This window comes from Schistocerca serialis, chromosome 4 (genome assembly GCF_023864345.2).
Source record: "Schistocerca serialis cubense isolate TAMUIC-IGC-003099 chromosome 4, iqSchSeri2.2, whole genome shotgun sequence".
Lineage (NCBI taxonomy): Eukaryota > Metazoa > Arthropoda > Insecta > Orthoptera > Acrididae > Schistocerca > Schistocerca serialis.
In genome coordinates, this window is record NC_064641.1 from 289,417,848 (window position 1) to 289,431,135 (window position 13,288).

General features: G+C 45.2%; 1 protein-coding gene across 1 annotated transcript in view; it reads right to left on the reverse strand.

Moving 5' to 3' along the window:
• Positions 1 to 13,288, reverse strand: part of LOC126473905 (dopamine receptor 1) — a 1,120,871-nt gene that overhangs the window by 52,233 nt on the left and 1,055,350 nt on the right. Inside the window, exon 4 of the mRNA XM_050101248.1 lies at positions 11,992 to 12,301. Within this exon, the coding sequence (XP_049957205.1) occupies positions 11,992 to 12,301 (310 nt within the window). The remainder of the gene's footprint in view (positions 1 to 11,991; positions 12,302 to 13,288) is intronic.

Sequence of the window (13,288 nt, forward strand, 5' to 3'; positions counted from 1 at the left end):
ACGAACGCTGTGAGAAAACATGTCTACCATGCTTAGTACGGCAAAAACTATGATGTAAGAATAAAACAAACAACGATCGTCGTCAAAGAAGGAGTTCGACACTACGACCCCAGCCTCTCATGCAGGGATCACATGGAATTGTATGCACCCGAGATATTTTGTCCATTACAAGAAGTCAATTTTAGAAAAATCTGAAGTAACTGAGCAGCCTGCTCAGTTAGGGAGGAAATAAATATCATCAAGTAATAGCTAAGAATCTGTTCAAAAATTGCAAGAGGAGGACTGCTGAAGGTCTGCGGATACAGGAAGATTCCAGATGGATTACATCACGTTCAGACATAGATTCCGAAATCAGATATTGGACTGGAAGGTGAACCCTGGAGTAGATGTACACTCAGACCTCAATTTGGTAATGACAGAGATTAGGCAGAAGTTTGACAGATGTATGGAAGAATCAATGAGCGAAGAAGTGGAATACTGAAGTACTGAGAAATGATGAGATGCGTTTGACGTCCTCTGAGATTCTAGGTACTACATGAACACCACAACAGGCAGTTCAACTGAAGAGGAATGGACATCTCTAAAAACGGCGATCATTTAAGTTATACAGATAAATATTGGTACAAGGAAGTTAAATGCGAAGAAACGTTGGGTAACACAAGAAGTACTTCCATTGATCGACGAAAGAAGGAAGTAAAAAAATGTTCAGGTAAATTTACGAAGTATAAGGCGCTAAGGAATGAAACAAATAGGAAGCGCTGGGAAGCCAAGGCGAAATGGCTGCAGGTAAAGTTTTCAGCGATCTAGTAGTAGAGCAGAGTGTGCCCAGTTGAGAGTGAATGGGAGGGCATTACAAGTTTTGGAACTACCCTAACAATCAAGGCACAACTTGCGAAAATCTTAATCTGAACGGGGGAAGTAGAACTATTTTCAACGTATATCTGTGACGTGAGACAATGGACCTCTAGTAATGTGTTGTCCACTGTTCCATATTGAAATGTGTGTGTAGCTTTTAAATGGGGCTACGGGACCGAGTTCAACTGTCTGAGAGCTTCGTAGAGATGGCAGGCAAATGTATTTTTTTTATTATGTGCAAAAATGATTAAGGTAAATCCACGTTCATTTAGCTTCTGCACATTGAAAATCTGCTGGTACCCAAAAATGTGACTTCATATTTAAAAATTACACAAAAGATTTTTGTAATCGTTAACCAGTCCAATGCGTATGATTCACTGCAGAAACAGTAGAGACATAAAAGAAATTGTTGTATTCCAGACTGTAGTGCCAACGAGGTTTTTCGTGAATTATCACTGCCAGACACTTCGTACATTATTGACGATGCCAAAGACACCAACTATTTTACCTCTTGTCATGCCTAAACCGGTGAAAGCCTCTGCGGTAATTTTTTCCTTATAAGTTTCAACCCTCTACATAATCTGGCCTTATAGCAGTCACAGATGAAGTGCTGTTTCTGTTCGACAAGCAAACATTGCCACAGCGGTGCTCAGGTAAGTATCGAAATGGTTCCGAGAAGGTAGATTAGGATCGCGTGATAGTGGGCACCAAATCAATTAATTTGTTGTATGACGATGACTTTATTCCATTTACACTGTATACTTATTTAAGTGCTTTCTCAATTACTCAGTATCGACGAGAGTTCGGTTTTTTGTATTTGCTGCCTTGTTGCGGGTAGTCAACTGAATATGATTTTTTAAGCCGAAACTATCCATGTAAGTGAGAGGAAATCTTAATGAAGGGTGTAGTGTAAGTGGGAAAATGTCAGCTTTAGTCAGTAAATCAGGATACCGAGATTGTGCTTCCTATGAGGTATACGTCTGAAACTTCCTGGCAGATTAAAACTGTGTGCCGGACCGAGACTCGAACTCGGGACCTTTGCCTTTCGCGGGAAAGTGCTCTACCGACTGAGCTACCCAAGAACGACTCACGCCCCGTCCTCACAGCTTTAATTCCGCCAGTACCTCGTCTCCTACCTTCCAAACTTTACAGAAGCTCTCCTGCGAACCTTGCAGAACTAGCACTCCTGAAAGACAGGATATTGCGGAGTCATGACTTAGCCACAGCCTGGGGGTTTTTCTAGAATGAAATTTTCATTCTACAGCGGATTGTGCGCTGATATGAAACTTCCTGGCAGATTAAAACTGTGTGCCGGACCGAGACTCGAACTCGGGACCTTTGCCTTTCGCAGGTTTGCAGGAGAGCTTCTGTAAAGTTTGGAAGGTAGGAGACGAGGTACTGGCGGAATTAAAGCTGTGAGGATGGGGCGTGAGTCGTGCTTGGGTAGCTCAGTCGGTAGAGCACTTGCCCGCGAAAGGCAAAGGTCGCAAGTTCGAGTCTCGGTCCGGCACACAGTTTTAATCGTTTATATAGATAAGGAACAGCGAAGGGCCTATAACATTACCCTGGGGAGCGGCAGATTATAAATGGGTGTGGTATGCGTTTTAAAATGTGGAGAGTGCTCTGCATCCTGCCTAAACTCTTTTAATGTGTTGTACAATGAGTGACTTAGCTTTTTAGTCCCTAATCTGACGGACGTGACTTTTTCTGTGTTTCTTCACATTTTTCTTTTTATCATTTGTCTTTTCACTGAAAATATTAGAACACTGGAACTGCCGATCGGGTTGATTACTGTGTGTGTGTGTGTGTGTGTGTGTGTGTGTGTGTGTGTGTATGTGTGTGACAGAAAGAGACAGCAGTTTCATTGTTGCTTTTATCCACATTCGCCTCAAAAAAGATTGTAGTGCAGACTCTGAAGACCCAGTTCCGTGAGCCGAAACAAGTGAGTTATCATTATAATTCTGTAACACGCTTTGAGAAGACAAAAATAGTTTTTAAAATAATTGAGAAGTTTGCTAGAGGTTCATATTCTAGAGGTATTTATCCGGCGCTAAACCAAGCTGAAATGCAGGGCTCAGTAGAAGAATACGAATTTTTAAGAATTTTGATAATCAAAGCGCGATGTTGTATACTGCTAAGAACGCTTGATGAGTCACATTGTCTTTTAAAGACAACAGAGGTGCGGTACTTCCATGGAGGGATTTCCATTCAGATGGAAATATCTCATCAGAGATTAGCTCTTCCGCCCGCACGTGGAAACCATCGGACGAGAAGCGTGAGATTGGCCGCCGGCTGCAAATCTGGTTTCCGATAACGCAGATGGCCGGCTGTTCTGGCTGGTAGTGGATGATGAATGGCCAGCTGCGTTCCCTCTCTCGTGCTGGTCGACCTGTATGAAGAACTGAGTGTAGCGCATCTTATGTGCTGTCCATGGTACGTATTTTCCGAGCATTTTCTACAGCGATGTATGGAGATTAGTGTGTAATCTACGTCTATACGGTTGCTGTGCAATACACAGTTAAGTGTCTGGCAGAAGGTTCATCGAATCGCCTTCAAGCATACCTCTCCACCGTTCACTCTCGAACAAGAAAAACGAAGACTTAAATCTTCCAGTGCGAGCTTTGACATCTCTTATTTTATTATAATGATAATTTTTCCCTTTGTAGATGGACGCCAACAAATATTTTCACACGTTGAGAAGAAATTTGCTGATTGAAATTTTATGAGAAGGTCCTGCCACAGCGAAAAATCGCCCTTGTTTTAATGACTGCCAACCCAATTCGCGTATCATATCCTTGGCATTCTCTATTTGGCGATAATACAAAACGCGCTGCCCTTTTTTAAATTTTTTCGATGTCCCCCGATAATCCTATCTGATGTGGATCGTGCACAGTGCAGCATTACTCCAGTAAAGAACGGACGAACGTAGTGTAGGCCGCCTGTTTAGTAGATACGTTACATTTTCCAAGTATTCTGCCAATATATCGCGGTCTTTGGTTTGCTTTCCTAACAAATCCATGAGACCGTCTTTCCAATTCAAGTTATTCGTAATTGTAACAGTTAAGTATTTAGTTAAGATTGCAGCCTGTCTATTTGTGTGATTTATCGTGTAACTGAGTCCTCCCCGATAACTGAGTGGGCAGCGCTGCGGTCTGTCACGCCAAGGAGCCGGGGTTCGATTCCCGGCTGGGTCGGAAATTTTTCTCCGCTCAGGGACTGGGTGTTGTATTGTCCTCATTATCATTTCATCATTATCAGTGGAAGACAACGGGAAACCACCACTGGAATCACTTCCGTAGACGCTCATGCGGTGGACCTCTCTGACGTGGCTTCCCTCATGACAAGACCTGCAGTAAGGAAGAACACAAAGTTTTTGCATCATAAACATATATCTAAATCATTTTGCAAACCGTTTTGATCAGCTGAAGACTTTACAAACCGGTAAATGACAGCGTCATCTACAAACAACTGGAGAGGGCAGCTCAGACTGTCACTTATATGGTTCATGTAGATCAGGAACAGCAGAGAACCAGTAACGCTTCCTTCCGGAACGGCAGATTTGCTTTACTTGATGACTTTCTTTCAGTTCCTACGAATTTCAGTGTTTCTGACAGGAAATCACTGCTTGTATTTATGTGAATTCTTTGCTGTTAACCCGAATTGACAAACTTAAGAAGTGTTATAGCTTATTTGATTATCTTAAGTTAGAGATCCATTATAAGGGAACGAAAACCAGAAACATGAAAAATGGAAGAGAGAGCGCTTGACATTCCCTTTGCACTAATTGTCGGACAATTAGTTCATGGGATGAAGAACAAAAACTTTCTAGTGACTGATTATATAATCTTCTGGTCACTAAAACTGCAACGCCAGAACGGATGGCAACCAGCTTCCTTACTGTGAGAATGCTGTGTAGCGGGAAGAAAAATTACTGAGCATGTGACGCATAGTAAGAAGGTTGCACGATTAAAAAAAAAAAAGAGGGGACCCTGCTGCCAGATCCTGAAGAATACGCGACAGTCGACCGACCGCAGTGTTATCCGCCGCCACTCATCATCGCATGCATTGCGGAGGGGCGGGGCACGGGGTCAGCTCAGCCCACTCCCTGCTGTTGCCGGCGTTCCGACCTTGGAGCCGCTACCTCTCAGTCGCGCTGGTTTTCAGTCGGCATCACGAGACTGAGTGCACCCGGCGCAGTCCTTTCACCAAGAAGGCAGTACTGGAATCGAACCAGGATACCCCACATGAGGGTCTGTCACGTTGATCACTGGGCTACGGAGGATTCATACATGCATAAATTTGCAGGTATTTTGCAAACTGTAACACTTGGTACTGCCATCTCCGGCAGTGACAATGGCTCTCAACCAGATGGAAATGGCGAGAAACTGAGATTGGCCGAGAGATTCGGATATGTCGTCCTTGCTGTTTTAGTTCTGTACTAAAGACCATCAGTTGCTGTGGTTGGCAAGTGGTAGTGTACCAGTTTCCCGGCAAGCGATAAGCAGGTTTTTTTCAGATAGTGAGGGATCAGGAGAATGTGGTGATCGGGGACAAAAGTTGAAGAAACTCTGTATCGAGATAGTTCAGGGCAGCACAGTAAGTGTCGTCTCGCACAATCTTGTTAAAAGATGTGACAGAGACCTAGAACACAGAGCAAGGCCATTGTTTTTAAATTCTACAGAAGAGTAACGGTTCCTGTCCAAATTACTGGTTATTCAAATTAAAGATGGTCGTGTTGTTTACCCTGTGGCACCCCATACCATCACGCCAGATGCTGAGCCGGTATCACGTTGATCAGTGCAAACTGGCAACGTTCGTTCTCCTCACTCTCTCCACGCACAAATACACTCCTGGAAATGGAAAAAAGAACACATTGACACCGGTGTGTCAGACCCACCATACTTGCTCCGGACACTGCGAGAGGGCTGTACAAGCAATGATCACACGCACGGCACAGCGGACACACCAGGAACCGCGGTGTTGGCCGTCGAATGGCGCTAGCTGCGCAGCATTTGTGCACCGCCGCCGTCAGTGTCAGCCACTTTGCCGTGGCATACGGAGCTCCATCGCAGTCTTTAACACTGGTAGCATGCCGCGACAGCGTGGACGTGAACCGTATGTGCAGTTGACGGACTTTGAGCGAGGGCGTATAGTGGGCATGCGGGAGGCCGGGTGGACGTACCGCCGAATTGCTCAACACGTGGGGCGTGAGGTCTCCACAGTACATCGATGTTGTCGCCAGTGGTCGGCGGAAGGTGCACGTGCCCGTCGACCTGGGACCGGACCGCAGCGACGCACGGATGCACGCCAAGACCGTAGGATCCTACGCAGTGCCGTAGGGGACCGCACCGCCACTTCCCAGCAAATTAGGGACACTGTTGGTCCTGGGGTATCGGCGAGGACCATTCGCAACCGTCTCCATGAACCTGGGCTACGGTCCCGCTCACGCCCCAACATCGTGCAGCCCGCCTCCAGTGGTGTCGCGACAGGCGTGAATGGAGGGACGAATGGAGACGTTCGTCTTCAGCGATGAGACTCGCTTCTGCCTTGGTGCCAATGATGGTCGTATGCGTGTTTTTGCGCCGTTCAGGTGAGCGCCACAATCAGGACTGCATACGACCGAGGCACATAGGGCCAACACCCGGCATCATGGTGTGGGGAGCGATCTCCTACACTGGCCGTACACCACTGGTGATCGTCGAGGGGACACTGAATAGTGCACGGTACATCCAAACCGTCATCGAACCCATCGTTCTACCATTCCTAGACCGTCAAGGGAACTTGCTGTTCCAACAGGACAATGCACGTCTGCATGTATCCCGTGCCACCCAACGTGCTCTAGAAGGTGTAAGTCAACTACCCTGGCCAGCAAGATCTCCGGATCTGTCCCCCATTGAGCATGTTTGGGACTGGATGAAGCGTCGTCTCACGCGGTCTGCACGTCCAGCACGAACGCTGGTCCAACTGAGGCCCCAGGTGGAAATGGCATGGCAAGCCGTTCTACAGGACTACACCCAGCATCCCTATGATCGTCTCCATGGGAGAATAGCAGCCTGCATTGCTTCGAAAGGTGGATATACACTGTACTAGTGCCGACATTGTGCATGCTCTGTTGCCTGTGTCTATGTGCCTGTGGTTCTGTCAGTGTGATCATGTGATGTATCTGACCCCAGGAATGTGTCAATAAAGTTTCCCCTTCCTGGGACAATGAATTCACGGTGTTCTTATTTCAATTTGCAGGAGTGTACGCCAGTTGCAATACTGTGTGCAGAAAAGAACTCGTCCCAAAAGACAACGAGGTGCCATTCGCGTCTCCGTTAACGACGTTGGGCCGTACCAGCGTCGGAACGCCTCTCTTTGAGGCGCGCTGACGTTCCGTGGAGCGCCAAGTCCCATTGCAATCTCTGTGCTGATGCCTGGCTCATGTGGCTGTACGATCTGATTGGGGACAGCCAACAGTAGCCAGGTAAGACTTTGGTAGTAGTGATTTTACTCAGTTTTCTGTCATAGGTAAATGAGTAGTCACCATTGTCATAATCACTGAAAGCCGAAGGCCTTATATTGCAAAGTGTTATGTCGTTATTGGGGTTCGCAGTCTGGGGTAGATTGAATCATTTTCCTTTAAATACTGTTATTATTCCATTAATATTTTGTGTTGTTCATATCTTATTCAGGTCTCAAGGAAGCTTTTGTTTATAATGGTGTTTTCTGTGTGGTTAAATTGGTGATTGCGTGGTAAATAAAGTGGTAATACAAATACTTGCCCCACATCTTCACAGACCCAGCCCGAACCCACTTAAACCTAAATCCCACGATACACCTGGCAGCTCTGTGAGTTAAAGACGCACCCTGTGTACCCTCAACTCACTTAAATTTTTTAAATCTTGCTATTGTACTGTATCTACACAAAAAATTAAATTTCTGTATTTGCTCTTTTTTCAGAACTTGCAACTTTAATGAGCAGAAGTGCAGGTAGCAATTTTTGTTGACTTGTAGAAATGCATGATACACACTCCTCTGTTTTACAGTACATTTCTTCACTACCAGTTTAAATCACGGACCATCTTCACAGTGGAAAAACATTATTGTAAAAACTTCGCATGGGCTACATGCTATTTAACCAGAGAAACGAAGTTTTCACAATAGATATCTTTCAACTATGAAGAGGGTTCATGATACAAACTGGTATTGAATAAATGTACTGTAAGACAGCATAGTGTGTATCACGCATTTCTCCAAGTACTATGATGCTGCTGACAATAGCCTGAAAATTTTTTTTACAATTTTTGTTAAGCCAGTCCTGTACGATAGAACTGGCTGTATGGCTGCACAAAGAGCTCAATGAAAAAGTAGAATTAAATAAAATATATTACCTACACACTTTGTGTACAGGGTATTCGAAAAATACACGGCAGTATTTCAGGGCGAGGCTAAGCACATACAGTGGACAAAGGAACGTGATATGAACATGGGTTCCGAAATTTTTATTTATTGAGACATCCGGCATGGAAGTTACTAACGCTCCCTTGGAGCCCTGCCTGTGACGATACTGTGGTATGCCAGCGGTCTCTGGGGACCGTGGCCGGGCTGGAATTACTGTACTTCGAAGCGAGCTCTACGGAACAGCTCTGATGGACAATACTGTGCCACGCAGTTAGCACTTATATCAGTGCTGCCGTCTTGAGTTTCTCCAGGTACAGGTAATGTGCCACTCCAAAGCTGTACTGTGAACTCTTATTCTCCAGTACGTATTGTCTTAGGCAATGAAGAATTCAAATGCTGAAATGCATCCATGCATTTCATGTGTGGATTGGCGAATGGCAACGCTGGATTAGACCGTCGGTTGTGCTACGGACGATATCCAGATCGCTAGTGCCCTGACAGGGAGCCATTCGAAGAAATCCACTGCCACTTACACGACGATGGTAGTTTCATACTTTTACCTGGAACATGAGGAGGCGACGACGCACAACGCCTGCAACTGAGGACGCTATTATTGACGGTGCAGAACACAATCCGCACATCAGTACTCGGCGCTTAGGTCGTCAGCTCGGTATCCATCACAACGCCGGCGACGTATCCCTGAACAACGGCTGTATCTGTATTAACGACAGCAGATGGAGGCGCTGGCCTCCTAGGATTTTCCTCAAAAACTTATTCGTTGTTGGTGCTTTATCCAACAACGTAGCCTGAAGCTTGTTTTTCTAGCAGTAGTGCTATGGACAGATGATGGCATCCAAAACTTCCATAGTCAGCATCAGTGGGCGTACGTCAATCTACATGCAACTGTTAAAATGATCCATCAATAAAGATTCGCCATCAACGTTTGGGTACGGACCCTTACTTCTTTACCGCCCAAAAGGGAGGAGGTACAGACGGTCGTTGCGCAGAATATTGCGTCCTTTGTTGACAGATATTTCACTACAACTCGAGAAACAGATGTACTACACTCTCGATGGTTCCCCTGACCATTTTACTGTTCTTGTCCGCCAAAACCTGACTCGCCATTGTGCTAGTTGCTGGATAGATAGAAGTGGACTTGCCTTGTCCCAACACTCACCTGACGGAGCACCATTGGACTTTTCTTAAGCGTCTTTTTAAAGGCGTTAGTGTACGCCGTACCTGTGGAGGAGGAAACATCACTTCTTGCAAGAATTCAGGCAGACAGTGAAGGAATAAATACAACTCCGGGAATTTCTGACGCTTTCATGCCTCAGTGCGTAGACTATCAGTTGCCTGGATACTAGCAGAGGGTGGGTATTTTTAAGACTTATTACATGGTAATGAATTGGGTGCATCATTGTGAAAATAAATTGGAGCTTCTCATGGAGCAGGTATTCGACTTCCATGTCTGATATCTCAATAAATATCCATTTCCCTTATAGTTGTTGTTGTTGTCGTGGTCTTCAGTCTTGAGACTGGTTTGATACAGTTCTCCATGCTACTCTATCCTGTGCAAGCTTCTTCATCTCCCAGTACTTACTGCAGCCTACATTCTTCTGAATCTGCTTAGTGTATTCATCTCTTGGTCTCCCTCTACGATTTTTACCCTCCACGCTGCCCTCCAATACTAAATTGGTGATCCCTTGATGCTTCAGAACATGTCCTACCAACCGATCCCTTCTTTTGGTCAAGTTGCGCCACAAACTTCTCTTCTCCCCAATCCTATTCAATACTTCCTCATTAGTTATGTGATCTACCCATCTAATCTTCAGCATTCTTCTGTAGCACCGCATTGCGAAAGCTTCTATTCTCTCCTTGTCCAAACTATTTATCGTCCATATTTCACTTCCATACATGGCTACACTCCATACAAATACTTTCACAAACGACTTCCTGACTCTTAAATCTATACCCGAAGTTAACAAATTTCTCTTCTTCAGAAACGTTTTCCTTGCCATTGCCAGTCTACATTTTATATCCTCTCTACTTCGACCATCATCAGTTATTTTTCTCCCCAAATAGCAAAACTCCTTTATCACTTTAAGTGTCTCATTTCCTAATCTAATTCCCTCAGCATCACCCGACTTAATTCGACTACATTCCATTATCCTCGTTTTGCTTTTGTTGATGTTCATCTTATATCCTCTTTTCAAGGCACTGTCCTTTCCGTTCAGCTGCTCTTCCAAGTCATTTGCTGTCTCTGACAGAATTACAATATCATCGGTGAACCTAAAATTTTTTATTTCTTCTCCATAGATTTTTAATATCTACTCCGAATTTTTCTTTTGTTTCATTTACTGCTTGCTCAATGGAAATATTCAATCTGTATAAGTCAGTCTAAATATACACTCTAAGAGGAAAAGAATCCATCCACCATCAAGGAATTACCCGAATGGGACGGAAATCCATAGATGTGATGTACTCGAACAAAGAAATGATTACGGTTGCAGAAAAATTTGACGGTTTATTCAAAAGAAAAATCTTCAGAAATTGAGCAGGTCAATAAAGCGTTAATTCACCTCTGACCCTGATGCATGCCGAATGGCTAGGCGCTGGTTGATAGAGTTGTAGGATGCCCTCCTGAAGGACATCGTGCCAAATTCTGTGCAATTGTCAAAATCACGAGTTGGCTGGAGGGCCCTGCCCATAATGCACGAAAATCTGTCATTCGGGGAGAGATTCAGCAACCTTTCTAGCAAGGTAGGGTGTTGGAAGCACGAAGACAAACAGTAGCAACTCTCTCAGTTTGCGAATGTGTATTATCTTGCTGAAATGTAAGCACAGGATGGTTTGCCGTGAAGGGCAACATAACGGGGCGTAGAACATCACGGTCGTGCCAATGTGCTGTAAGGGTGCTGCGGATGACAACCAAAAGAGTCTGCTATGATATGAAATGGCACCCGTTACTGTTGGGCCGTATGACGGGCGAAAGTTAGGATGGCATCCTAACGCCGTCCTGGGCGTCTTCAGACTTATTTTGGGCCTGGAATCTCATCGACTTGCGTAGAAATGTATTCGGTGATGAGTTGCGCTTCGAACTGTGCCCTGATAATCAGCGAAGACCCAGTTTGAAGTAGCCGCAGACAGCGCTGAGACACCAGCATGCTATCGTCCGCCATATGGCCCGACAACCAGGAGTGAAGGTCTTGGTTGCCATTTCACATGATAGCAGGACAGCTTTGGTTGTCATCAGCGGCATCCTTACAGCACAACGGTTCGTCGAAGATAATCCACGCCCCGTTTTGTCATCTTTCATGGCAAGGCATCCTATGCTTACATTTCAGCAACATAATGCCCGTCCACATACACCGAGAGTTTCTTTCCCTTGTCTCCCCCACTTGCCATCTTATCCAGCGACATTGATGGATCTGTCTCCCACTAAGAACGTTTACGGCATAATGGGCAGGGCCCTCCAACCAGTTTGGGTTGTAACGATCTAAGGCGACAGTTGCACAGAATTTGGAACGATGTCCCTCAGCCACTGCTTTCAGAAGGGCAGAGGCGGACCAACGAGTTATTGCCTTGCTCAATTTAGGAAGCTGTTTCCCTTGAAGAAATCGTCCAATCTTCCTGTAACTGTAATAATATGTTTCTCTGTATATGTGCATCAATATCCCACTCGGATAATTCCTTTATGGTGCGTCGTTCTTAGAGTGTGTATCACACACGTTTATTTTTGGACAGATAACTCACCTGAGGGGGTCCTTGATGTGGATGTACCTATCGAGTGAAATGGCACAAAGGTTTAGGATGGAGGCGGTGGAGCACATGACGTCGAAGGCTATCCAGGTGTCGCAGAACTGTGCGCCAAACATCCAGTAGCCCAGCAGGTCGTTGACGACGGCGAAGGTCATGACGAGCGCCGCTACGAAGAGATCCGCGATGGCGAGCGACGCGAGGAACAGGTTGCCGATGCGCCGCAGCCCGCGGTCCGTGTAGATGGCCACGCACACCAGCACGTTGCCCGCGATAGACATGAAGATCACCAGCGACAGGAAGACGCCTGCGAACACAGCGACGCAACTAGTGCGAGGCCCGGCAAAGGGTGCACAGGTTTCAGGATGCTGTGCGCAAGCAATGCAATCCGCAATCCATGACAAGGTCACATACACACACACACACACAGACACACACCCAAACACACTGACGAACCGAAACATTAAGACTGACTTCTTAATAACGTGTTTGTCCATCTTTTCAACGCGATACTACGTGGGTTCTACACGGCGTTGATTGGAAAAATACGTGGTTTCTTGAGGTATGTGACATTAGATGTCTACAGACAGGTCAGTAACTCTCGCCAATTACGGTTTGTCGGTGCGGCTTGAATCTGGTGGCTAAGACATCAAGGCATCATGCTCGTCCAACAAAGATAGCACTATATCGAGGAAAGCTTAAAGAAAATTATATCTGTTTCACATCTTTGGAATGTTTACTCTTAGATTACCAAATTATTTCACTATGTTCTAATTACATGTACGTCCAAGAAATATTTGAAATGTGGACTATGCGAGAGGCCGTGACACACTGACAGCTGCCAAAGTGCTCGGGATAGTACCCGTCTACCAGAGACTTGCATCTGATGCACTCCTGGCAAGATGCACTGATGGAAAGCCGCAAAATGAAAATGAAACCTTTCAGAGTGTCATTTAGTCGAAGTGTCCCAAAGAAAAGAAAAAGAATTTTTTTTTTTTGGGTGTTGTAGAAGCAGTTATTCAGTTTAACAAGGGATGTTTGCAGAAAACATGAGTCCCATTGCTCCTTTATCACCGTCCCTGAAGAACATATGCTTTTCCAGAGATCAGCGAAGGGTCAAGCAGGCCACAAGATGCTGCTAGGAGAAGGAAAAATGTAAGAAGTGGTCTTGAAATTACAAGAAGAAGAATACTTACACCATCAGGAAAAGAGAATTTTTTACAGTAAGTAGTCTTGAGGTATTTGCATACTTTTATACATTAATATTATCATCACAATTATATATCGACAATTA